This window comes from Theropithecus gelada, chromosome 2, assembly GCF_003255815.1.
Source record: "Theropithecus gelada isolate Dixy chromosome 2, Tgel_1.0, whole genome shotgun sequence".
NCBI classification, from domain to species: Eukaryota; Metazoa; Chordata; class Mammalia; order Primates; family Cercopithecidae; genus Theropithecus; species Theropithecus gelada.
In genome coordinates, this window is record NC_037669.1 from 27,546,040 (window position 1) to 27,572,713 (window position 26,674).

The 26,674-nt window shown below is 40.5% G+C and overlaps 1 protein-coding gene across 4 annotated transcripts in view; it reads left to right on the forward strand.

Moving 5' to 3' along the window:
• Positions 1-14,942: 14,942 nt before the first annotated feature.
• BBX (BBX, HMG-box containing) overlaps positions 14,943-26,674 on the forward strand; it is a 273,186-nt gene continuing 261,454 nt past the window's right edge. For 3 of the 4 annotated variants that reach the window (XM_025375460.1, XM_025375461.1, XM_025375462.1), the window contains exons 1-2: positions 14,943-15,114; positions 18,327-18,406. Coding sequence is in view for 1 of the 4 variants with exons in the window: in XM_025375459.1 (XP_025231244.1) it covers positions 16,566-16,574 (9 nt within the window). In the remaining 3 variants the exon portion in view is untranslated. Of the gene's footprint in view, positions 15,115-16,362; positions 16,575-18,326; positions 18,407-26,674 lie in introns of those variants that run through there. The other variant, XM_025375459.1, reaches the window with a different exon arrangement.

The following is a 26,674-nucleotide window of genomic DNA, read 5'->3' on the forward strand; positions in this document are numbered from 1 at the left end:
AATACTAATCCCATTTAGCATACTATGTAACTTACTTACCATGTTTCTTATCTGTTGTATTTCTCCCCTAGCTAGGGTGTAAGCTCCATGATGACAAGGATTTTTGTCTGTTTTGTTCTGTGACTTAAGTAGGTAGAATAGTGTCTTGCACATAGTAGGTATTCAGGAAATATTTGTTGATTTAACAATGAATTTGAGAAAATGAAGAATAGGGAATTAGGAACATCTTGACATGTTATATGGTTACATTTGGAAAGATTTGGACAAAGGTGCGCAAAAAGAGTGGGACAATAGAATCATAAGAAGACAACAAAGGTGAACACTTGAGTGCCACTACATTCCAGGGACAATACTACAGGCTGTATGCCCATTACCTTATGTTTCTCACACAGCTATTATTATTCTCATTTTACAGTTTATGAAACTGAGAGTAGATAACTAGTCTAGGTTCACTTAACTGGTGAGCAGTGAAGCCAGGATTCAAAACCCACATTTATTTGACTCCAAAGGCTATGTGTATAACCACTGCTCTGTAACAGACTATAAGGCCACCCTGTGGCCCAGACAGTACTAGTGGGAGCCATCTCAGCATATGGGCCTGATTTTATTAAAGTTGCTAAATGGACAGACATCTTTCATGGGACAGGTGTCATCTTTCATTGTAGATTCATGCTGAAGAGATTTTGCTTTCCTGAATTGCAATCTCCAAATTTACCATATAAAGAATGTTACTTCCATTAAAGCTAGAAGGATTTCCTAAAAACATCTTTAATCAATAGGCAGTTAGCACTGTTTTCCTTACCAATCAGTCCCCTAAACCAGGGAACTTCAAATATCAAAATTGGTCAAGTTGTCTGAGCAGTAGAAAATGGCTTAGCAGGTTACATACTTGCAGAATCAACATGCTGAGGCAGCATCAGATGTACCTCCGTGGCTCAACTGTCTTTGCCTGTAACTACCTAAGGGTCTGGCAATATAAAGGTAGAGATTCTTTCCCTGAATTCATAGGCATTTGTCCCTTTCTCTTCCTCGCCCTCAATTCACATGGGCACTTCTACACATATATTTCTTCTCCATTTAGAAACTGGAACTTAGGAAAATACATTTTACCATTTTCATGGTTAACAAATTCCTAGAAGCAGAATTAGAGAGCAATCAGAGATCAAAATGGATCTGGAGCAGTGAACAAGACAGGAAGGGTCAGGGACATAAAGCTTGGTTTGCCAGAGACATATGAGACTTTAGGGACAGGGATGGGGGAGAGAAACACCAGCTTTAACAAGTTCAACCACGAAGAGGTTGGAATAAACCAGGGGTTCTCTATGGATACCAATCACACAACTATTAACTTTTGCCTCATCCCCAGCCCTACTCTTTTTATTTTCGGTATGGGGAGTGATGGGGAGACAGAGTCTTGCTCTGTTGCAGAGGCTGGAGTGCAGTGGTGTGATTTTGGTGAATTGCAGCCTTGACCTCCTGGGTTCAAACTATCCTCCTGTCTCAGTCTCCCAAGTAGCTAAGACTACAGGTGCACACCACTATGCCATGCCTGGCTAATTGTTCTGTATTTTTTGTAGAGATGAGGTTCTATCATGTTGCCCAGGCTGGTCTTGAACCCCTGAGCTCAAGTGATTTTCCCACCTAAGCCTCTCAAATTATTGGGATTACAGGCAAGAGCCACTGCACTCAGCTGTCCAGCCCTACTGTATTTGTTTGTTTGTTTTTGTTTTGTTTTTGGACAGAATTTTGCTGTTGCCCAGGCTGAAGTGCCTTGGCCTCCCAAAGTGCTGTGATTATAGGCATGAGCCACAGTGCCCAGCCAAGTCCTGCTCTTTAGTAAAAAGGATAAGCTTAACAATTTAGCTATTACCAGAAAAAGCAGGGAAAGACAATTGTTTCTCAAGACTAGAAGAGAAAGTTAATCATTATTAATCAAGTGATTTGGAAGGGGTTGTTAAGGCATAAAGTACAAAAAAGTTTATGTTCTGTGAAGGTGTCAGGGTATGTCACATAGATATGTCACCCAAGTTACTATTTAAATAATAAGCACAACCTGACCAAGCTTATTTGTGGAACACCATAATTTGTGTGGTCTAGTCATTCTGAAGCTTAGATGTTCATAAAAATCAGCTGGGTTGGACATTTATTTAAAATTCAGAAACTTGCCACATCAGGGCCAGGAATCAGAGCTTTTAACAAGTCACCTCCATGATTCTAGTGAACCACACTTTGAAAAACGCTATCGTAAGGCTATATGATACTAAGCATGCAATGAAAATTTAGAGCTAAAAATGAGATCTTATTCTCCTAGACACACATATGAAGAAAGCTAAATAAGGCCAGGCATGTTGGCTCACGCCTGTAATCCCATCACTTTCGGAGTCTGAGGTGGGCAGAGTACTTGAGTCCAGGCATTTCAGACTAGCCTGAGCAACATGGTGAAACCCAGACCCCAAATTTTTTTTTAAATTAGCAGAGCATAGTGGTACATGCCTGTAGTCCCAGTTACTTGGGATGCTGAGGTGGGAGGATTGCTTGAGCCCAGGAGGTCGAGGTTGTATGAGCCAAGATCGTGCCACTGCACTCCAGCCTGGGCAGCAGAGTGAGACCCTGTCTCAAAACAAAACAAACAAACAAAAAACTAAACAAGTCAAGTAAAAAATACATAAATACTCTGGATTTCTCCAGTGTTACCTAAATAACTGGGAACACCACTATCTTTTGTAAAGAAAATAGAATATTCAGTTCATCTCATCCATTGTATAATACTATGCCACCATATTAAATTTTTAGCAATCCTCAAAGAAAGGCCCTCCCAAATCTCGCAGTCATTTTAATCATCATAATCAGAAGATAACATTTCTATTTATGATCCAGGGCTCCATATCACTGGGCACTAAACATCACTGTATATCACAAGTCACATTTAAAATAACAGCTATTATTTATCGTCAGTGACTGTTTTTATATGCATCATCTTGTTTAATTCTCATAATAACCCATAAGGGTAGGAACCATTAAAATTCCCATTTTACAGTTTAGGAAACTGAGGCCAAAGCCTTGGCAGAATTAAGAAGCCTGGTCAAAGTCATTTCAGTAGTATGACAGAGCTGGTGTTTGAATGCAGATCTTTCTGACTCCAGAAGCACCAGCTTTTAAGCTCTAAGTAATTCTGCCTCCACTGGGAGCCTTAGTTCATACACACCCTATGAACATGTACAGATAAAGCAAATATCAATACAAATTGCATAGCTTACTGAGGATACACAATCCCAGTAGAATAACAGGTCTATTCCATAAGAAATGACATAAAATCAAAATGTAATTATGCCTCTCTAAAATATAAATAAAAACTAAAATCTACATCAATATCTAGTGTTTGCCATTCTTACCAGACATGCTTTAACTATGGAAATAGTCATTCTTGTTGCCAGCACATGAACTATTTTTTGTTCTGCGTAGCTGCCACCTGAAACCTCCAATGTGTAGTATTTTCTGATGTATTTGCTTATAACCACTAATACTTACATTTTTTTTGCTGAATATTCCTAATACATTTAGCCTCCTACAGAAATTTCTGAGGCAAGCAAAATAATCTCTCCCAACCACTCACTAGTACACACAAACCCAAGAGTTTAAAAAGAATAACAGTGACCACACAAATCAAAAAGGACACATCCCAACATGACACAGAATTTTTCTTTCACTTACAATGTAAAACCAAACTAAAAACCTAAAGATCCTATAACCCAGCTTTTTTTTTTTTTTTTTTTTTTTTTTTCCCTTAGCTGACTACAGAAAACCACTTTACTCTTTAAAACAAGCTTTAGCACCCTCAGGTCCTGAGGTTTGCTTTTTCACTTTTATATTCCTCTAGCATTGCAAGCTGGTTTGCTCTGCCTCCATCCCTGATTCCAAGGAATATTTTGTGTTATTTTGTATATTACAGCTGCCTCTGCTGCTAGACCATAAGCTCCATTAGCAGAGGGATCTGTTTGTTGTCTCTTACAATAATCATAGTACCTGGCACAGGGAAGCCAGGTTATAAACGTTGTTGAATGAATTAATGAGTAAATGACCTATACAATTTAGTGACTTCTAGAGCTTGGTTCTTTCTTCTATCCTCACCATAATAATAGTTTGAGCATTATTGGGTGCCTCTTTCTTCTTTACTTCACTCAGGTTTGAAGAGTCACTGTTTTCTCAGAAGGTCACCAAGTCCTTAGACCAGCTCTTCTCCATTCACACTTTAGAGATCCCTTCTGAATTGCTAGCTCTCCTCCTGCTGGAGTGATAGAGGTAATTTCCAGTCAATGACAACTGGGAGAGCAGATATAGCCTCCAAATTAGGAAGGGAAGCCTAGATGGGGTGGAGGTGCTTTCTGCTGCTTGCTTTTCTCTTCTGAACAAAGTATGGCTGGAGAGGAGAAGGAATCGGACTCTACTCAGCAATTAAGGTTTAGAAGGAAGACACACACTAAGTCAGGATGGCTACAGGGGGCCTTGACTCTGCTGCAGCTATGGACTCGGTCATGTCTAGAATAGATGGGGGGGCTGGGCACGGTGGCTCACATCTGTAATCCCAGCACTTTGGGAGGCTAAGGTGGGCGGATCACTTGAGAACAGGAGTTCAAGACCAGCCTGGCCAACACAGGGAAACCCCATCTGTACCCCCAACCAAATATATATATATATATATATATATTAGCTGGGCATGTTGGTACATGCCTGTAGTCCCAGCTACTGGAGAGGATGAGGCACAAGAATTGCTTGAACCTGGGAGGTGGAGGTTGCAGTGAGCTGAGATCATGTCACTGCACTCCAGCCTGGACAACAGAGTGAGAACCTGTCTCAATAAATAAATAAATAAATAAATAAATAAATAAATAAATAAGATTAAAATAGAGGAGATGGGAACTTAGTGGGCATGAAAACCCCTATTTCTCCATCTGGTGATATATCCCAGCTGTTGCTGTAGAGGCCTCAGGAGACCTCTTGCTTCTCTTAATTCAGAGTTGTATATTTAGCAAAAGGTTTCTTTAATATTACTTAATATTATTTCCTCCCCCTCTGCTCCTACTCGGGTCACAGTCCTCTTTATTTACTTCTTTCTTCCTTCCCTCCCTCCTATATTGTGACGGGCGAAATTATTCATTTTACTTTTCCTCTGTTCAATGGCACTGGCCATAGGTCAGCACTTTAACAAATTTGTAACAGTCAATCTGATAGTTAGAAAGAGAACTTTAGCAATCCAACAGGTTAGTTTGGTTTTTGAAGGAAGAAGATGATGTCTAAACAAAAGTGTCAGATGATGGAAAAGAAAAATATCTCTTTCCAAATAGCTAAGTACTGCTAAGTCCTGGAGTCCACTCTTCCCTTGTAAAGGGACTTCAGCCTAATTTCAGGAATAGTATTTAATGCCTCCTTTTGGAGCACTGTCACATTATTCTTTTTAAAGCTGTCCTTGGCTGGTGTTATGGCTCACACCTGTAATCCCAGCACTCTGAAAGGCTGAGGCAGATCACTTGAGCCCAGCAGTCTTGAGACCAGCCTGATTAGTGAGACCTCATCACTACAAAATATTTAAAAATTAGCTGAGTGTGGTGGTGTGCACTTGTGGTCTCAGCTACTTAGGAGGCTGAGGTGGGAGGATCACGGATCACTTGAGTCTGGGAGGTTGAGACTGCAGTGAGCTATGATGGCGCCACTGTACTCCAGCCTGGGTGACAGAGTGAGGCCCTCTCTTAAAAAAAAAAAAAAAAAAGAAAGAAAGAAAGAAAAAAAGAAAAAAATTAGGCTTGTTCTTTCTGGTAGGCCACTTTCAACACACTTGTTTTTTGTCAGCAACTCATATACGTGGGGGTGAACATAGAGGGGAATTTATACAATAACATCATTTAACTTCCCCCCATCTTAGTTTTAGCCCCTTTACCTCAAAACATCATTGTTTTAGTTAACTTCTCAATTGTATGTCCCATCCTACTGCAGGAAAAAGCAGACTTTCTCGCCAACTGTACTTCCTGTATTGCAACTGCACCTTCAGACAATGCTCCTGGCCTATCGCCTATCTCCTGTCTCCAAGCCCTGAAAATCTCACTTCATTTGAGCTTTCAGTTACAGCTTTCGATTACTTGTTTCTTGTAACCTTACCTGTATATGATTCTAATAAAGCCTCCTTTTTCCTCAGCTAGTTTGAGTAGATTACTGTGGAATATAATAGGAAGTTAAAGCGTTTAAAAATTTTCGAGACCACCTAGACCCTCAAAATGAGTTCAGATTTCCTACACTCATTGAATAATACCTGCGGGTCTTAAGAAAATATGCAGTTAAGATTGAACTGTTGAACTCTAACAAAAATCCTTTCCAGAACCAGTCAATGAATATAACAAATAAATAAACACATAAAGGAATACTTTATTTCTGAATATTTGCAGATGTAAGGTCAGGCCATAAACATTCTGAATAATTCTAGTTAAATGTCTTGGGGTTGAGGGGAAAAAGGTGAATTCTGCAAATTATAGAATGGTAAAAGAGACATTGAGCCTAGATAAGATTCTAGAAAGTGATATGTAGTAGAATGCCCATTACATCCTCCTATTCCCATGCTCACTTTAGAAGACTGTTTCTGCCTACAAACACCAAAAGAACAGCCCTCCATTACAGCTGAATCCTTGCCCTTCACCTGGTGACACTGACACCTAGTGACATAGAGGTGTGTGCTTTTGTTTCCATGCTTAGTTATCGTTAAAGCTCTTGAATTCTGTGAGAAATCCCCAAGAGCAGTACAATTAATTTCCCCCTTTTTAAGGCTCATCTGAGTAGCTTTATGGCCCTTGAAATTAAATGAAATCTAAGATAGGCAAATGTAGGAAAGACCTGTGCATACTTAGAAAAGGATGACATAATTTCTAGAAGCCAGCACAGTGTCACCAAGACTAGCCTAAATTTATATTGCTTTTGTAACAGGGTTAATAAATGATAGCTCAGTTGCATGGTGGCTGTTGGGGATGTTATAGATTTCTTGTTTCCACCTGTCTGGTATCTATTTGCCTTCTTCTCTTACTAGTTCTCTACTTTTACACTGGTAACCAAAAAGCCTTCTTTGCATGCAATGTTTTTTTTTTTTTTTCCTACTGTTTTGTTAAAGTTTATTTTTAAAATATTTGATACATATTACAAAAATAATGTAACATTTATATACCTTATAAAATGAACATCTGTGAATCCACCAATAACCATAGCGTTACCAATACATTGTATCCCTCTAAATATTTCTGTCCTAACTCGACTTCTTGTCTCCTCCCTCACTGTACCTCCTCCCCACACAAGGTAAGCAAGCAAAGTGTCCTCTACTACCCTAGCCAAAGGGTAAGCACAAAACATGGTGAAGCCATTCTCCCACTCTCTTTAGTGGCATGATACATGCATGGAAAAGAGTTTGAGCAAATCCATCATAATGAAGATACTCTAACCTAAAATGATGTCAATACCTGGAGGTGACACTGTTTTGGGGCTTTCTGAGATCTCATTCTCTAGCTTCTTTATTGCTAGGAGCTATCCCATATCCTTCTATAATTTCTTTTTCTTTTTCATTTTAATCAACCAGCATTGTTAAATACCCCACTTACCAAAGAACTCTCTGATAACATTAGCAAATGCAAATTTCTTAAACCCTTTTTGATAAAGTTACATCAGGTATTTTAATAAATGAACTGCAAAAAATATGGATAGGATGAGAGTGAAATGACACAATAACGGTCACCTCTGGGGAGAAGCGGAAGAGGACTGTACCAGGGAAGGTGGTTTCAACTGAATGTGCAATGTTTTACCTCTTATAAATAAATCTGAGGCAGTATAATAACATGTTAAGTTGTAATAAAGCTCCTGGGTGGCCGCTACATTATATTATTCTCTATAAATTTCTTTAGGTTGAAATAACAAAAATTTAGGTGAAAATAGGTGACTCTATCATGGCTCAACAACTGTGGCCATGGGAGTGCTAGTTAATAAATCAATGTTAACCTATTGGGAGGCGGGTGCTTTTCAGTTCTGCCTTGGACAATGCTTTTAAAAATGACTTGGAAAAAATGTAAAGAAGCCATGAAATTTGTGAATGAACCAAGATGCTGAGATCAATAGCAAATGTGTTGAATAAAATGATTATATACAAAAAGATGTTGGCAAAGTGGAATTATGGGCTGAATCTCATCGACTAAAAAAAAAAAAAAAAGAAAATGAAAGGAAAACTCTAATGTTTAGTGTGTGCTTCTTACGTGGCAAGAACTGTTTTAAGTATTTTACATATATTATTTAATTCTTATAATAAACTTAAGAGGTATATTATTATTATCTCTTTTTTACATGAGGAACCGAAGCAAAGGGAAGTTACATAATTTGTCCAAGTTTACAAAGTTAGTAAGTGTAGGATCCAAATACTGACCCATCTTGGTATAACTCCAAAAACTCAGCTCTTAATCACTGTACAATACCAAGGTTAAAAAGGCTTATGTCTCAATATGTCCCAAATAAATGATACAATGCAGAATGTAGGAGACACGGCTTAACAGCCCACGTTTTAAAAACTTTTTTTGTTTTTGAGAATAAGCACAATATGGGCCAGCAGAGTGATTTGTAACAAAGTGACTGCCAAAAAATCATGCTCTATCTCAAGCTGCATTAATAGAAATATTGTATCAAGGAGCCACGGTCATGCTGTTCTGCACACTGCCTCAGCTCCCACCTGCTCTGTAGATCACACATCAAGGAGCACAACCACAAAGACAACAGGCAGAGTTTGAGAGACCAAGAATCAACAATGGTCCCTAGGAAGAAAGTTTTAAGGACCTGGGACTATTAGCTTGGAAAACGCACAACTCAAGTCAGGGGGCAGTCATGATAGCTGTCTTCATATACATATATCAAGTGCCACATGGAAGAGGGATTAGATTGTTTTTTTTGTGGTCTCAAGGGGGTAGAAAAAGAAACAATGTGAAACTTAAAAGGAGAGAAATGATGTTAAAATACCAGAAAGAACTTTGTAGTGGTCAAAACTGTCAGAAGATGAAATAGACTGTCTTGGCAAGAAGGGAGTTCCCAGGATCTGGATGTGTCATAGCAGAAGTTCCGTGCTAGGGATGTTGTTGAAGCTTCTAATGGGACGATGGCTAGAAGGACCTCTCTGCTAACGCTAAAGCATACTGATTTGATGATCAACTCCATTAGTGTAAAATCATTGTCCACTTAGAGATCTATTCTTATAGTACGATCCTTAAGTGTCTCCCTGGCCACTCCCCTCCTCCTTCCTCCGAAAAAAAAAAAAGTAGACAGCTTCCAGAATGAGGAGTCTAGGACCTTTGTATTAACCCAACTTTGTTACTAGCTTTATAATATTAAAGGAATCATTTAACCTTTCCTTGCTTTAATTTTTTTCATTTTAAAAAGAAAGTCCCTCTATCTGTCTCACCTACCTCATCTGGATTTTAGTGAGTATGCTAGGCTGTCTCATGTAAAAGTGCTTTAGAAAATTAAAACAATATACAAGTATAATTTCTAATGTCTACAATGTAAGTTCTGTTTACCAGATATCTGGGACCCCCCAACCTTTTCTGACACTTCTCTTATCCTTGGATTCTTTCTGAGCTTCCTCAGAATTTATGGTATTTTTGTTTGTCTTTTTCATTTATTTTACAAATCTTTGTTGTTACTGTTACATGTCAGGCAATTTATTAGTTACTGTTCTAGCCACTGTTGGAAAACAAAACCTTGAAAGAGACAACATTTTCCTCAAGGTGTTTGCCATCAAATAAAGATCTCTACCAAACACACATAACATAATGCAAGGCAAGATAGTTGAATGCCTTAAGAATACTATACATCAAATGCTATAAAATGTCACAGGAGAGTGGGAATTCAAAGATGTTTGGCCCCAAGAATCACCCTAGGAAAGCAGGGTATTCTCCTCTTTCTTTCTTATCCCCAAGTCTTCCGGGACACAATAGAAGCTGGTTCTCTTCAAGATTATGAATTTCTGCATTGGTGCTAAGAAGTGGTCCAACTAACCAAGCTCTAATTTGTACTGCTTTTGCATTGGCCTGAGGAGAAAGGTATGATTTTCCCTATTTATTTTCCTATAGAAAGAGATAAAACACTTTTTCCTATAGAAAGAGAAAAAACACTGAAGCTCAGCAAGGTCAAGTACAAGTCATAAATTGTTATGTAAGGCAGACCCTCATCATTGTAACTATCTGGAGTTTCAGTGCACAAAACAAGGCCTGTTTCAAAGAGTGATTTATTACAAGTTTGCTTTTTTAGGTGCTTAATAATGCCCACCCAATAAGATGTTTGCTTTATCCTGGGATCAGGCTGACATCTCTTTTATGTGCAGAGGCGGTGGAGTTGGCAGAGTGTAGGTTAAAAGGAAATTGCAAACACTGGGCAAGTAAGTTGTAACAGGTTCCATTTGATATGATAGTTAAGTCCTAGAACACTTTCTATAAAGCATCTGTCATTGGTTTGTCTGGGTGGAAAGATAAACACAAACAATACTGATTGAACCTTTAGTATGTTCCAGGCTGATGCATTTTGTATATATTGTTTCAATTATGATTATTCACATTTGATAAACAAGGAAACTGAGTCAGAGTGATTACGGAATTTTTCCAGTTACCCAGCTAGAAAGTGGCAAAATCAGGGCCGGGCGCGGTGGCTCACGCCTGTAATCCCAGCACTTTGGGAGGCCGAGGCGGGTGGATCATGAGGTCAAGAGATGGAGACCATCCTGGTCAACATGGTGAAATCCCATCTCTACCAAAAATACAAAAATTAGCGGGGCATGGTGTCATGTGCCTGTAATCCCAGCTACTCAGGAGGCTGAGGCAGAAGAATCGCTTGAACCTGGGAGGCAGAGGTTGCAGTAAGTGGAGATCGCGCCACTGCACTCCAGCCTGGTGACAGAGCGAGACTCCGTCTCAAAAAAAAAAAAAAAAAAGAAGTCACATATGAATAAAGAAATAAATTGTTATGTGTAGACATTCATTTAAACAATATATGCATTTGTTTATACACATTTAAACACACACTTAAATTTACTTTCCCAAAATTATTTTATGTCACAAAAAATGGCCCATATAAAATTTAGAAAACAGACAAAACCATGAGAAGGAGAAGTAGGATAGTCATGTGAGTTTAGTCTATGATTGGTCATCAAACGTGAAAACAAGAAGGGAACAGGGTCGTCCCTTTTTAATGCCATTTTGCCCAAGTAACCAACCATTGTTTTTATTTTCATAACCCTACATTATAAAAATTAAGTAAACTCCATGAAAGCCATGATTTTTCCTGATATATTTTAAATTTCAAACATAACTAGCATTTAAAATTTCTTGATATTTATTCTCAAATGAGGTAATAAACATTTTTAAAGTACTTCCAAAATGGTAAAATACTACATTGAACTTAGTTCTAAACCTCCTTTCCTTACTTAGCAGTGAGGCCCTATGGATCACACAGGAGAAAGGAATTCTATTCTATCCCTTCTTCTAAGAGCAGGCAATTTTCCTCTCCTGGCATCCGACATGCACAAGAGCACATAGAACCCTCTCAATAAATATTCTGCCAAAGAATACTGAAAAATGGCTTATGCCAGAACATGATGTCCAATGGAAATACACTGCCAATATATAATATGTATTTTAAAAAGTGTCATTCTCTCAATCTGAAGGCCCTGTGAACCTACCAATTTTCTAGTAGCAGTAATGACTTATAGGAAGTCACTGCAAAACACTTTATGCTCTTCCGCATCAGTCTTGATCAGTTAGTACTTGCACTGTCAGAGGTGTCCAAACTGGAATGCAAAGTCCTGGGGCATGTGCTAGGACTCTATCATAGGAATCCACACTTCTATGGACTATGGAAGAAATTAAACTCTCATTTATTTTTTATCTCATGCTTTTAAATTTTGTTTTTGTAAATATATGACTTATAATAATAAATAATATATCTATGCAATGGTGCATTTTTTTTTTCTTTTTTGATAGAGATAGTGTCTCTCTATCTTGATCAGGCTAGTCTCAAACTGTTGGTTTTGAACCCCTGGCCTCAAGCAATCCTCTTGCCTTGGCCTTCCAAAGCGCTGGGATTACAGATGTGAGCCACGACGCCTGGCCCAGTGGTGAATTTTTAATGTGTATGTGAATATACATATTGAGACTACATGCTCAAACATTTGACTGATAGGAGTGTGTGATCTAAAAGTTTGAAGACTGTAACTCTAAATAATTCTGCTAAGGTAAGTGTAATTCAACAAAAATGTCTTGTGCCCATAAAAATATGAAGAATGTTTTCCTATGGTTGGAGGCTGGGGATAAGAGTGGGGAGTAGGCTAGTCTTTTCTATTTTTCACAAAATAGTTCCACTAGCAAATAATGCGCAACGCTTCTCTCTGCCATTAAATATAGCAACTCTGTTGACTTTTTTTCCTTTTCAAAAAGGAGCACAATGAAATACTAAGAAAGTTTTTTTGGTTTTCCCTCCAATTCCCTCTTGTCTCTGAAGTTCATGATTTGGAGGGAAGGGTTGTCAAATTACTCAAAACCTGGGCTGGGTATTAAAAGTCCTAAGTTTAAGTTCCTTCTTCACTGTCATTCTGTGCAATATGGAGCAGGCTATATAACTTGTCCCTGACTCATTTCTCCTATGGGTAAACTAGAGATAATAATACTTAGCACTGACCTCAGAGCAGTGTAGTGTGGATAAAGAACATTTTGTTCTTTGTGTCAACTAAATGAAACTGCCATTAATATAACTTTTTCTTTTTTTTTTTTTTAGACAGAGTCTCGCCCTGTCCCCCAGGCAGGAGTGCAATGGTGCGGTCTCGACTCACTGCAACCTCCACCTCCTGGGTTCTAGCGATTCTCCTGCCTCAGCCTCCTGAGTAGCTGGGATTACAGGTGCCCACCACTACATTCGGCTAATTTTTGTATTTTTGTTAGAGACTGGGTTTCACCGTGTTGGTTAGGCTGGTCTTGAACTCCTGACCTCAGGTCATCCACCCGCCTCCACCTCCCAATGTGCTGGGATTACAGGTGTGAGCTACCACGTCCACCCCTAATATAAACTTTGATATTATCTGTTTAAAATGCTGTGATTGGCTGGGCGCCATGGCTCATGCCTATAATCCCAACACTTTGGGAGGCCGAGGCAGGTAGATCACCTGAGGTCTGGGGTTTGAGACCAGTCTGACCAACATGGTGAAACTCCATCTCTACAAAAATACAAAAATTAGCCGGGCATGATGGCAGATGCCTGTAATCCCAGCTTACTCGGGAGGCTGAGGCGGGAGAATCTCTTGAACCCGGGAGGTGGAGGTTGCAGTGAGCTGAGATCACGCCATTGCACTCCAGCCTGGGCTATAGGGTGAGACTTCATTTCAAAAATAAAATAATATAAAATGTTGTGATTTTTATATACTTTTCCTTTTAAAAATGATTTTTCTTAAAAAATAAACATCACATTTCTAAATACCACTTTGTTTTCTGAACTTTTTAAACTTTTCTGATTTTGTTTCTCTTTCTCCCTCTTACACAGGAGTGCTCGCATGCCCACACACACTCTTTTAACAACTTTATGGATGTGAGAGAAAAACCTTAAGACAGCATCAAGGAAATAAAAGGGGAATTGAAATAAGTTCTCTTAGTTAGGTTTTCTTTAAGTTTTAAAGCTACATACCTAGGCCATAAAATCGTATTTGTTTATGTAATCTCCAAAATGTTTGTATTTAAGAATAATTCACCGACTCTTAAAATGGAAGGAACCCTAAGAAAACATCTAGGCCTAAGATAATGCCTGACACATAGTAGATGCTGAATAAACATTTAATTGAGGGAATCTGGAAAAGTTTCTTATTTTATTCTTAAAAATCAAAAACAAGTCTGAGCACTAGAGAGTTTAAGTAACTTGCTCAAGATTGCTCAGCTGGTTAAAGAGTTTAATCTACAATTTATTCCTTCTAATTTCCAGCTTTGACTTCTTTCCACCAACCTGTTGACTTATTTATATTGAACTGTCTGATATAATCTGCCGAAGCTCCATCGTTGAAAAACAATCAGAAAGACCAGTCCTGAGGTTCATCATCTCCAAAAGTCATGCAACGTATGGTGTTCACATGAGATGTGAAATACGTAAAGAATCATATATTTTTATGTATAATATGCAAAATATAAATCTTGTATATACTGAATCAAAGGTCTGTTTTGAAGGCTAAGAGTCAACAGCCAATCTTCCAAGACTTATTTTACCTAATAGCACAGTTTGCACGTCCACACAGGTGATGGCAGTCTACTGACCAGCTAAAAGTTGTTCGGCTATTTCAGCAAAATGTTTATCTTTGTTTGTTGTTGTTATATTGATTTTTTTGAATTTACCTACGAATGAGGCATTAACAACCTCAATGCATTAGAGTCCTAATAAACTTACCTTGCACTATTTTGGCCTATGTGATAGCTAACCCATTGACAGGAGAAATCCAAGGTGATAAAAGCCTTTCTTGGTCACTTGTTAGCCGGGTCAGGCTGTAAAATCGTAACACAATGCAGGCCTCTTCCATGGGGCAGCAAAAGGCAGCGATGAAAAACCCCCCTCACTTCCATATCCAGTGGAGTTGTAGTTTATTACCATAACCCTCCCAAGTCAAAAGGACACCAGTTTCAAGCCCTGCAACTTGGTGCAGACAGGGGATTTCCCCTTTACCCCACTCTGCTGGGCCTCTCTACCTGTCCTCTCCTACTGTCTACAGGTCCCGAACATTAGAAAATAGAAAATGTGATGATCTTTGTGTGTCTCTGTAAAATGTGTGTATGTGTGCGTGTGTTTGGGTGTAACGGGCCTTTTGTTTGGCTGAGCGGCCTGTCCGTCACGGCGCGGGCCAATGGCAGGCTGCCTTATATAAAATGAGTGTTTTCAGTCTCTCCGGGTTGCATGTACTGTATGTGGAGCAGTGTACAGTGAAGCGGAGGCAGAGCGGCTCCGCGAGCTCCTCTCCACTTTCCCATAGAGAAACCCTGACTGGCCGCTGAGGGCTAGCTACACACACGCCCTCACGCCCGGCGAGCCCGCGAGGTAGGCGCCCCCCATCCCCAGCCCTCCCCGGGCGCACTCCCCTCACTTTCTGTTTTCCTACTCACTTGCGAGCCGCCGGGCTGCAGCCCCAAGGACTCCGCGGCAGGAGCAGCGGCGGCGGCGGCGGCGGCAGCCGGTAGGGTGGACTTGAGGAAGACGGAGGGAACCCCGCGCGTCCGGAGCCGCCGCCAGCCGGCCCGCTCCCTGGGCACTTTCCCCCTCCGCCAAAACTTTGGGTCGGGAGAGGTCGGGGGCGAGGGTCGCGGCGGCCGAGCTGGCTGGGGCCGGGGGGCGGGGGGCGCGGAGGCAGTGCCCTGCGAGCGGGAGGCTGGGGGCCGGGCTGGGGAGTACTAGGCCAGCCGGTGCCAGGCTGCGTTTGCAACCAGCACCTCTCGGCATACAGGCAGCGCCGCCCGAGAGGGGCACGGGCGCCGGGGCGCGGGCTGGAGCGGCCCCAGGAAAACAACAACAGAGCCCTCACGCCGGCGGGCGGCTAGTGGCCGCCCGGGGAGCCCCAAACTTCATCTCGGCGAAAGTACGTGGAGCCCTGCCTGGTCTCGGCTGCCGGGGAGGTGGGGCCTGGGGAGCAGGGGCAGTGGAAGAAGGTACGGGGAGCCAGCCTTCGGTGGATTTATTCAACGTTTCGTGTGCGTTGGTGACCGGGAACAGCAGCCCAGTTGCTCGTTCATCTGGAGAGTTGGGATTTGGGTGTTCCGGCCCCGCAGATCAGTGCCCTCTCACCCCCCACCCCTACCCAAATGCGCGGCGAGTAGAGAAAGTGCTGTTTTAGTGCCAGAGTAGCCTGGAGGAAGAATAGGGGGAGAGGGGGAAGAGGGCGAGGGAGAAGGGGAGAGAGAAGAGGGAGGGAAGGGGGGGGAGAGAGGGAGACAGAGAGAGAGGGAGAGAGAGAGAGAACGGGAGGGAAGAGAGGAGGGGGAAGAGGAGGAGGGAGGCTGTGTCAGGATTTTGCTTGAATGTGGGATTATGTTGTGTCAATAAGTTTAAGGTGGAGAGAGCGAGGCTGAGGGTGGTGGTGGAGGGAGGGGAGGAGGAAGGCCTTGGCCGTTTAAAGTCTTATTTCTGAAGGTAAGTTACGGCTTTGCCTGGTCGCGATGACAGAAAACTTGCAGATCCTTTATCCGGGGATGGGGTCGATGCCTCTAGAAAGAGCTCCCCAGCCCTCTTAAGCCACACTCATGTTACACTGTTATTTGCTGCGATCCGGGTCGCTAGTAAATTACAGAAATCAGACTCGAGGTTTCTTTTCCTCCTCCACCTCGTCTCGCTCACTCACCCTCAGAAATTTATTATCATATTTTATTTATTTTTTTAGTATTGTATGAAACTTAACGTAACTGAGACCGAACCCGAGTCCTGTAATTTACAAGGACCCTGAATCCCAGAATCTGGAACACGTTTATGTGTGAAATAGCCGCGATCATTTCTGCTAAATGAGGAAGGTAAAACGAAACGATGCAAAAAGCTAAGACACAACATGTACGACAGAGGGGGGGGGGAGAGGGAGAGACAGAGAGAAGCTATTTTTTGCTTTCCTTTCTGTAGGAAGGAAAATAAAGCGTGCATTCCCTTTCCTTCCCGGTGTGTAGGGTCTAGTCAATATTTTAACTGTCTGTGGACAAATTAGTCCAGGTGGATCTTGTTGAAAAGTTTCGCGAGGTGGGGTGGAGGTGGGGGGGGGCGAAGGGGAAGGTGGGTGGAGGTTGTGGGGGATGGGGACGGAGCGAGCTCTGCCTCTGCTAATGGTCATTGGCCTGGGGCTTTGAAACCATTGCCTGTCCTGCTAATGACACGTCCAGTTCTCTTCTCCCGGCCGCGGACGCCGGGCTGCCGTTCCTGGGGTGGCTGACTGGGACTGGGGTACTTTACCCGCGCGGGGAGGGGCGTTCTTCGCCATCTCCTGGGGTTGCCCACTCGCGGCGTGGGGGCCCCCACGCGGCCCCCCGCCCCTGCGCGCCGCCGCCACCTCTGATCGCGCGACTTTTGTAGGCAGCCGGCGGCCGAGGGGCGCGGGGGGTCCCCGGCGCGGACGTCCCCGCGCGGCTACCCCGCGTCCGGCCCCACGCGCTCTGCGCCGCGCGGTCCAAGCCCGGAATGGCAGCGCCGGGCCGGGCGCCGGCGGTGCCTCCCTGGGGGGCAGCGGAGGCAGAGGCAGTGGCGGCGGGATCTTCGCCGGGGCCCGCGGGAGGAGGAGGAGGAGAAGGAGAAGGAGGAGGGGAAGAAGGAGGAAGAGGAGGAGAGGGAGGCGTTTTCTGCCCAGACCGTCGCCAGTTCGAGCAGGCACGGGCACGGGGACACCCCACTCGTTGCTCCTCCGTTATGGAAAGGTGTTTAGCAGACTTTTACGCCCGGAGTGTGGTATTTGCACTTCATTTTTTCCTCCCCCCTCTTTCCCAAAGCAAGATGGACTCTATTCCCTTTCTCTTTCTCCCTCTGCCTCTGCCTCTGTCTTGTCAGCCTTTAAGATCGACATTTTGTACTAAGATGCAAACTTGATGGTGACCAGCAACAAAGCCGGGGTGGGATCCCTCGCTCTCTTCCTCCCTCCTTGTTTCCTAGCTCCCCCCACCCCGACCTCGCAGACCTGGTGGCCCTGCACTTGCCGCTGTGGGCTTTGGTGAATGTGTTTTCCCCGGTTGGTTCCTATCTCCAATCTGGGGATTGTGACCCGGACTGGGTGTTTGGGAGACGGCTGTGGCCGCCCAGGTCTGAAAGGCTGAGGGCTTCGATACCTGGACCCGCTGCCGCCGCGGTGGCACCTCCCGCCGGCTCCTGGGCAAGGCGAGGCTTGGGCTGCCTATCGATCCCTATGATTTGGTTACTGGTGTATTTGTCCTGGGGGTGGTGATCACTTGTGCAAGTTGATGAATGATCGCGGTGTGGGTTTTGCGTTTGCAGAATGGATCAACTTTCTGCTTTGTACATATGGGGAGTAGGAAGCGAGGGTGCTGGAGATACCCTAGAATGCCAGTTGGGCTGTCCCCCAGCCTCTGCCCTTTGAATACGGGGAGCTTCTTTGCCTTCTGTTCCCACAGTTCTCCAGTGTGGGGGGGTGGTGGAGAAAGGGGAGGGGTTAGTGGGAGCTGGACTCCTGGGTTTTGGTACCCTTTCTTCGTAGATGTTACAGGACTTGGGACTGTACTATTGTAAAGCCCTACCATACTGATGATGTACCTTTATTTGATACTTTATAGGTCACTATCATATGACAAAGGCTTTGCTGCAGTTCAGCAGTTCATCTTCCTCCCTGTGTACTTTCCATTCGCCTTCCTGGGTAAGTATGCAAACTCTTCATACAGGGAAGCTGGATGACAATTAGTAATGACATAAGGGTCTTTATGGTTCACATAGGAAGATGCTTTATTGGGGTTACAGCACCCCAGAAACCTTGTCTCACTTGAGTTTCCCACAGCATAAGTCAGTTTATGATTCTTAGTGTTTAGAATTCAGCTGTGAGTTATTATTAAGATAGTAAATGTTCATTTTGTGTTTATCTACAAGTAATTGTCATTTCAAAACTTATTTTCAAATAGGCATTTTAATTTATAATGAAATTTTACATAGCATTGAAGGTCTAGTAAATTTAATGCTAGACAATACTATAGGAAGATTGCAGCGTATGAGTGGAAAGAATTATTGAAAACCCAAGGAAGCATTGTGCAGAAGGCCTCTCTAATTATAGTGACTGACATTTGCTTACTCTCTCTCAAGTTCTCTTTCTTGAGTAACCTGTGGTGTTTGTAACAGTTACTTTTGGGGTGGGGAAAGGTGGGGTTGGCAGTGTAGTAAATCTAGCGTTTAGGGCCCTAGTTTGATTCAAAATTGATCATAATTTCTTTCAAAACTTACATGTTTGGAGAAATTAGGAACAATTCGGTAGCCTGTAAATCTAATAAACAATGACTTTGAGATCTGTCGTTAAGTGCCTTTTTCAGATATATGACTCCCAAGTGGAAAAATCTGCAAAATATGTGTGGGACAGTAAGTGTGTGGAAAATTTGTGAGAGGTAACAGTGTGGATAAGAACTGAGGGTTTATAGAGTGTTTGAAAGCAGCACAATGAGCCTAATCTGCAGAAAACACCTTGTAAGTTTGCCCCTCCGTTGTAAAGGAACACCCCAGGTACTCTGAGTTGTTGATGTTTGGAAACTAGTACTAAATTGTGTAAATCAGCTGTAGTGCTTTGTAATATTACCATAGTGAATTTAGAGATTGTATTTTGTGAATGAAAATGAACTTACTTTTCCTTGAAAGGAAATTTGGAGACCTCGTCTATGGCATTTCCTGGATTGCTGAGATATTGTGTACATTAACAAAATTCTTGTCTTAGTATTAAGGGTATAAAATTGTTGTCTTAGTATTGAGTTAGAGGACTAGACCTTTCTGGTAGTGTCCATCTGGTAACAAAATATACTTTTGTATTATTGAGGACTTTAGATAATCTGTGTAAGTTTTGCATCGAACATTTAGACAATCTAGAGGACTTTAGAGAATCTGTATATGTTTTTCATCGAACATTTTTTTATGGCATATAAATATTGCATTACTACTTATAATTAGGTGGTTTGTTCAGTTACCTCAGAATACATCACATACATAGCAGGCCAATCAGAATGGTCAAAATGAGAAGGTTCTGTAAGATGAATTTAGTGCACACTGAAATACATGGATTTCATTGTCTTTGAGTTTTTTTTTTTTTTTTTTGAGACGGAGTCTCGCTGTGTCTCCCAGGCTGGAGTGCAGTGGCGTGATCTCAGCTCACTGCAAGCTCCGCCTCCCGGGTTCACGCCATTCTCCCGCCTCAGCCTCCCAAGTAGCTGGGACTACAGGCGCCCGCCACCACACCGGCTAGTTTTTTGTATTTTTAGTAGAGACGGGGTTTCACCATGTTAGCCAGGATAGTCTCGATCTCCTGACCTCGTGATCCACCCGCCTCGGCCTCCCAAAGTGCTGGGATTACAGGCTTGAGCCACCGCGCCCGGCCGTCTTTGAGTTTTTTTTAAAGCTTGTTTGAAAAGTTTCATTTTTGGCAAGAGTATTCAAAATGCATTCTTGATTACTAAAGAACACCACATTTATGCTGTTAGACATATTATTTTGTTCATTGCAACATTTTCATTTATAAAAGTTCATTGCAAACTTTTAATATTACTTCTTTCCCCATGGAAATGTATTTGACCAATTCAAAAATTAATATGAGAGGTTAGTAATGTTGAGAATAAAAGTCTGATAAGTGCTTGTATTTCTTTGAGATATCAAGTGACTGCTTCATTAAAACAATATTTTCAAGAACAGTCTTGGACTTTGAAGTCAGTGAAGTAGTTCTGATAGTGTAAATCTTGTAATAGTGATCTAAAAAAAGTCATTTTGACAATGAATTGCCAGTTATTGGCATCTAAAATGTATTTATTAGATTTGAGGCTTACTTATCAAAATAAGAATTTGAAGAAGTTTTTGCTTCTCCATTTCCAAGTGTTTCCAAACTTCCCATTTTATTATTCTGCATGTCTCTGTTAGATTCTGAAACTGAAGCCTTAATTTGCATTTCACATTTAATGCTAGCTATTGAAAAGGTGGCTCATCTATATTGTTTCCTAGTGTTACCTCTTTGGAGGTACTGAGGCAGTTTTAGGAAAAATCTTTCTCCAGAGACTTAGTTATTTTTTAAAATTTGCAATTTTTGAAACATTAAAAAAAGTATCTTGATCTTTGTATCCATTTTTTTAAAGCTCAAGGTATATGAGTTTTTTAGATAACTGTGCTTTTAACAGATTTTGAAAATTGTATACATAGTACCTTTGACCTTTAACCTTATAGATCTGATTTTTATACTTAATCCATTGAAACAGATTCATGTAGACATTGAATTTAGAACATATCTTTGAATGAAAATGAGGATGCACATATGATTATGATTGGCCTCTGCTGTAAGTAACTATGTAGTTGATAAGTTTTCTGTATGTTGTAAAAATAAAGAATAGGTCTGAAGATGTTGTGCAACTCATGAAAATCTAACTCAGTAGCTAAAATATTTATAAAGCCATACTTTTCAGTAAAATTACAGGCAATTTCTAATTATTAGTCATTAGTCAGCCTATTAACAGTATATGTTTTCCTACATTTCATAAAGAACATGGGTAAAAGCAAGGGCTATATTTTTAAGTAGATCTTGTCATGAATTTCAATTACTTTTATATTAGAAATCTTTAATAGAAATAATAAAGGCTTCATACCTCTATACTACTAAAAAAAAAAACTTTGAGAACAGTTCCATTACAGATGGGCCTTTTTGCTGTACTAAAGGAAGTCCCTGAAATCATTATTAGTGTCTTACAAAAGTATATAAAATGTTTACAATGGTTACATCAGATGCTCCAAATCACTAAATATAGGCATTAATTTTGACATATGACATTGCCACCAACGTGGCATACCTGTGCTTTAAGATTTAACCTTAAGCAGGTGCTTAACTTAAGAGGAAGATACTTTTCTTGAACTTGTACCTTGAAGTCCATCTCATTATTTAACATTTCACCACTGAGGGTACCTTTTGAAATGGGCCTGAGTGGTATCTTTCCTGTATTTTTTGTCAGATTCCTTGTTGTCACTATGAAATGAAAACAAACTCAACTTTACTAAAGACATTGTAATCTTACTGCTTTGTTTTTATCATGTGTCCCAGGGAAATCAGATGCAGGCAGTCCTCAGTACACTGAACAACACTGCTATGAAGGGAATAGGTAAAAAGAAAGACTGAGACTGAATGGAGGCTCTTCCAGCTTGAAGATTCTGTGACTGTCATTCAGTCACTGGGTGTTGTACTACCTCAAGGGCAGTCATCACATACTGTGTCTAATTGTTGATATTTCTGTATTTTAAGTCATACCTGTGGAAAGCACTTTTTGAATACAACTTTGCTCAAAGTTCACATGTGATATTATCCTTTAGAAGGCAATTATATTTCCTTGAAATGCCAGTACATCATTTTAAAACTGTACAGATATACCTAGAAAATCCTCATGTATTAATGGGGATCGTTTTCATTTTTTTTTCCTTTCAAGGAAACAGGTAAGAACTGAAATAAGTGCCAGTTATGTGAGAGAATGCAAAAGAAGCAAGCCAGTAAAGAATTTCATCTAAAAGTATATATAAATAGAAGATGAGAGAATGAAAGACTTAAAAGATTAAATGTAGACCATGAAGCACTGATATTACCAAATGTACCAAAATGTAAACTTAATAAGTTAAAATATGTAAGTCAGTTTGAGAATCTAGGTAGTGAAGTAACTTCAGATAATGAGAAGGTTTGTATAAAATACAAAGTAACAGCTAGGTGTGGTGACTCACACCTGTAATCCTAGCACTTTGGGAGGCGGAGGCCAGTGGATCACCTGAGGTCAGAAGTTTGAGACCAGCCTGGCCAACATGGTGAAACCTTGTCTTTACTAAAAATACAAAAATTAGCCAGGTGTAGTGGTGGGCACCTGTAATCCCAGCTACTTGAGAGGCTGAGGCAGGAGAATCCCTTGAACCCGGGAGGCAGAGGTTGCAATGAGCTGAGATTGCGCTACAGCACTCCAGCCTGGGTGACAGAGCAAGACTCTGTCTCTAAAACAAAACGAAACAAAAAACAAAACAAAAAAAAACCCCACAAAGTAACAGTTAATGAGAATGAATTGGATTTTATGAAATCTTAAAAACTTGAAAATATTTAAAAATGTTCATTAAATAATTATAGCAATAGTTAAACATGGTCCTCGGATGAAAAGTTCAGGGAATAAAACAGAAACTCCTGGAGCGGAATAACTGAACTCCTAGAAGGAACATACAAGGTTGCATCTTTTGTAATAGGAATAATTAAAAGGCCAATAACTTACTTTAAAGGAGAAATAAGAATGGGGATAAAAATTATTCAAAACAGCTGTATTTCTTAAATACTTTTGACTGAGGTATATTATAAAAAATACATTTAAGATCCCAATCCACATAAAAGAACTGAACAAGTTTCTTGAAACAGGACAAAGTGCAGTGCCCTCTGATATTTTCTGTTCCCAACTGATCTTTATAAATCCAGTATGTTTCAAGCCATTTTATTAAACAAAAAATACTACATATTATCTACTAAATTGATTTCATGACTTATAGTTTGGAAAACACTGGCCTAGAGTACTTGCTTTCTTTCTTAGAAATGGAGGTCTCTAGGCCTCATCCTTTGATATTCTCATTCAGTGTTTCTGGGGTGGTGCCACAGAATTTAGATTTTAGCACATATAGCAAGTGATTCTAAAGCAAGTAGGAGGTCCCCCGACTGACTTTGAGAAACCTTGATGTGAAGGACAGATGGCCCAAGACTGGATAGGAGTCATGTTCTGAATGTGGGGCTGAAGTTCCTTGACTTATAAGGTGTCTTCCATCTTCACCATTCTTTGGCTGTATTTCAGTGTGTTTGCAATACTGAGAAGGTGTTCATCACCCTCTGTAGATGCTCCTGTAGTAGATGTTGTAGTACAAGGAACAGAGGCCTTGCCACCAAAGAGCTCTAGGTTCCACTCCTGCTGCCTCTATTGCTTATTAGCTGGGGGACTCTGAGCATGTTACCTCACATCCCTTAAACTTTCATTCTCATATGTGCACAATGGATATGGTAATATTTACCATGCAATAATACAGGGATTACATAAGACGGTGATGAATGTAGGACCCTTATTCACAGTTAGCGCTCAATATATAGTCTCTGTTTTTATAATTACATCTCATCTCACCCCGTCCTCCACTGTTTGAAATTTCTGAAAGCCTTTTAGTTTTTTTTTTCTCTAAAATGATTCTCACCTCTAGTTGTCATGAAACATTGGTATGTTTTTAACTAGACATGAGGTGCTGGACAAGTAATTTGTTAGGGAAGGAAATAGTAAGAGTAACCAGAAGGAGAAAAGCCACACACAGCTGAGGCATGCCACGGTTAAGTACGGTGCTCCTTCAGGTTTGGGGAATGATTTTCCCACCTCTTTGGAAAGGTAGAGTATGGGACTAGAAAACAGCTCTTTTCATATTTCAAGGTAGGTAGTTGTCAGCACAGGGCATTCTCTCTGGTGACTGATAGATATTAGAATGTCTTAGAGTATCAGTTCTCAAACTTTCTTCCATCAAGACACATGTGTAATCCCAGCCCTTTGGGAGGCCGAGGAAGGAGGATTGCTTGAGCTTAGGAGTTTAAGACCAACCTGGGCAACATAGTGAGACCTTGCCTCTACTAAAAGGAAAAATAAATTAGCTGGGGGTGGTGGTGTGTGCCTATAGTCCCAGCTACTCAGAGGCTGAGGCAGGAGGATCACTTGAGCCCACACGGTCGAGGCTGCAGTGAGCTGTGATCATGCCACTGCACTCCAGGCTGGGTGAAAGAGCAAGGTCCTGTCTCAAAAAAACCAAAACAAAAACACGTGACCAATGTTCACATATGAGACATTATGATTTCCCCTGGTTAACAGACAGGTAAATTATGCTGTGGGTTGTATAGGTAGTTCACAGTGTGATAAAGCCACTGCTTTTTAAGAAAAAGTCAAGAAATCATATCAAATTGCAAGCAAGAGTGGTGTTATCTTAATGAAAACTTTGAATATACTTAATATTCACATGGGAAATTGTAAATTGTGGTACTTCAGTTGTTCTAATTGGGGCACTCTTCATAAACAATTAAAACTTATCCTTGTGTCAAGGCATGGAGATTGAGAAGTGTTACATAGGTAGTGCTTAGCAAATTGCATTGCACCAAATAGGCACTTGAAAATAGGGGCAAGCTAAGGAGAAGATAAATAGGGAATACATTAAATCCCTGAAATCTCAAACAATGTGAAACCCAAAAGCTAGGGAAATGTAAAGAAAGTACAGAAGACTACAGGTATCAGGGTTTTCAAACTGTACTGTCTTACTCAAATATACGTTGACACAAAAATTTGTTGAAGTAGTCTCAACAATCATTAAATTTGTTTGAATAAATTAAAATTAAGTGACTCTGGTATTTCCTAATTTTTAAGGTTATATTTGCCAGGAACATCTTCCCACTTTGCTAAATTTTAATTTGCCATACATTTTTGATCTCCAGTAAATTAATAAGCTCTGTATATTTTGAAAACGCCTTTGTTCTTTGATGTAGTAGTATTGGAAATAGATTCACAATCTTTTATCTAAAAAGCTTGAAAAACTAAAAGTTTTTTTTTTTTCCTTCAAAAGTGTGACATCAAAACTCATTTGGTACCAAAACCTAACCCAGACTGTCATGGGATTGTTTAAAGTAGTTTTCAAGCCCGCTTAGAATGTTCACATATTTTGCTGGAAATATTAATATTGATTTGTTGTGCGGTATTATCCTAGATCTAGCTAGGAATGTTATGTTATATGTGCTATAGGTAGGTACCATTTTGCCTTTTTAAACCCCACAAAATTCTGAATCCTGACGCATATCAGGACCTGAGGGTTTTAAATAAGGGATTGTGATCCCATTGCATTAACTTCCTTGGTTGGTAGAGTGAAATTCTCTGATATTACTAACCACTTAACCCAATGAAAAATTATTTTGCTAACTTTGATCACTGATCATTGAACAGTTTAAGTTCCTTGCCAGCTAACAAATGATGAAAGATTTTTTGACATTGTATATTACCTCAATCAAACTGTCTGCTGAAATCCTGTGGCTCCAAATGTACAGGTGTAAGGCATGAGGATGTAGTCAGGTAAGCAAACTGGTAGTCATTGACATCATTTTTACCGTCTAAGTTGAGCCAAGTTAAAGGCTTCTAGGTAAGGAAAGCTTAAACCCATGCAGAACCTGGTTAGTTCACATTTAATGGAACCTTTTATATTCCATTTTGATGTGGTGATTCCTTTGTTGTTGTTTTTAGTTTTATTAAACAGGCACACACTAAAATGTGCATAACATTTGAAACCTGTACCATGTTGAAAAATGTTTCATATGTAATGAATGAAATTCAGGCTACTTTCATTAATGGTTTATTGTTATCAGAGGTTACATTTCCTTTATTATATTGCTACCTGCCAATTTTTTTTTTCTGTCTATCAGGAAAATAAAAATAGAAAGTGTTTTCTGTGATTTAGTCTGTTCTCAGGTGAAAATGTTTTTAGGTTATATTGTTTTATAGAGGTTCTAGATACCTTTATTTTCAATAATTAATTATGAAATGTTCAGATCTTGCCTTTTAATTTCCTATAAAACTACTTTAGAAAAATGAAAAATATGTCATGGGGAAGAGTCTGTATGGCACTCTAGGAACAAAGTAATAACTTTATCTGGTTTGTTATGGTAAGACTTAATTCAGTCTTCATTTGATATAGACGGGAACTGTTAATGCTAAAGAATTGTTTATTGATAGGACTTTCATTATTTATTTACATGACTACATTCCTTGGTGTAGGAAAGCCACAGATTAAGTAATTCAGAGGGAGTCTTATTAGCAATGCTGATTCTTTTAATATTAAAAATGCTGGCTTGTTTTTCAGCTTTTGGTGCACCTCTCAAAACTCACCCAAG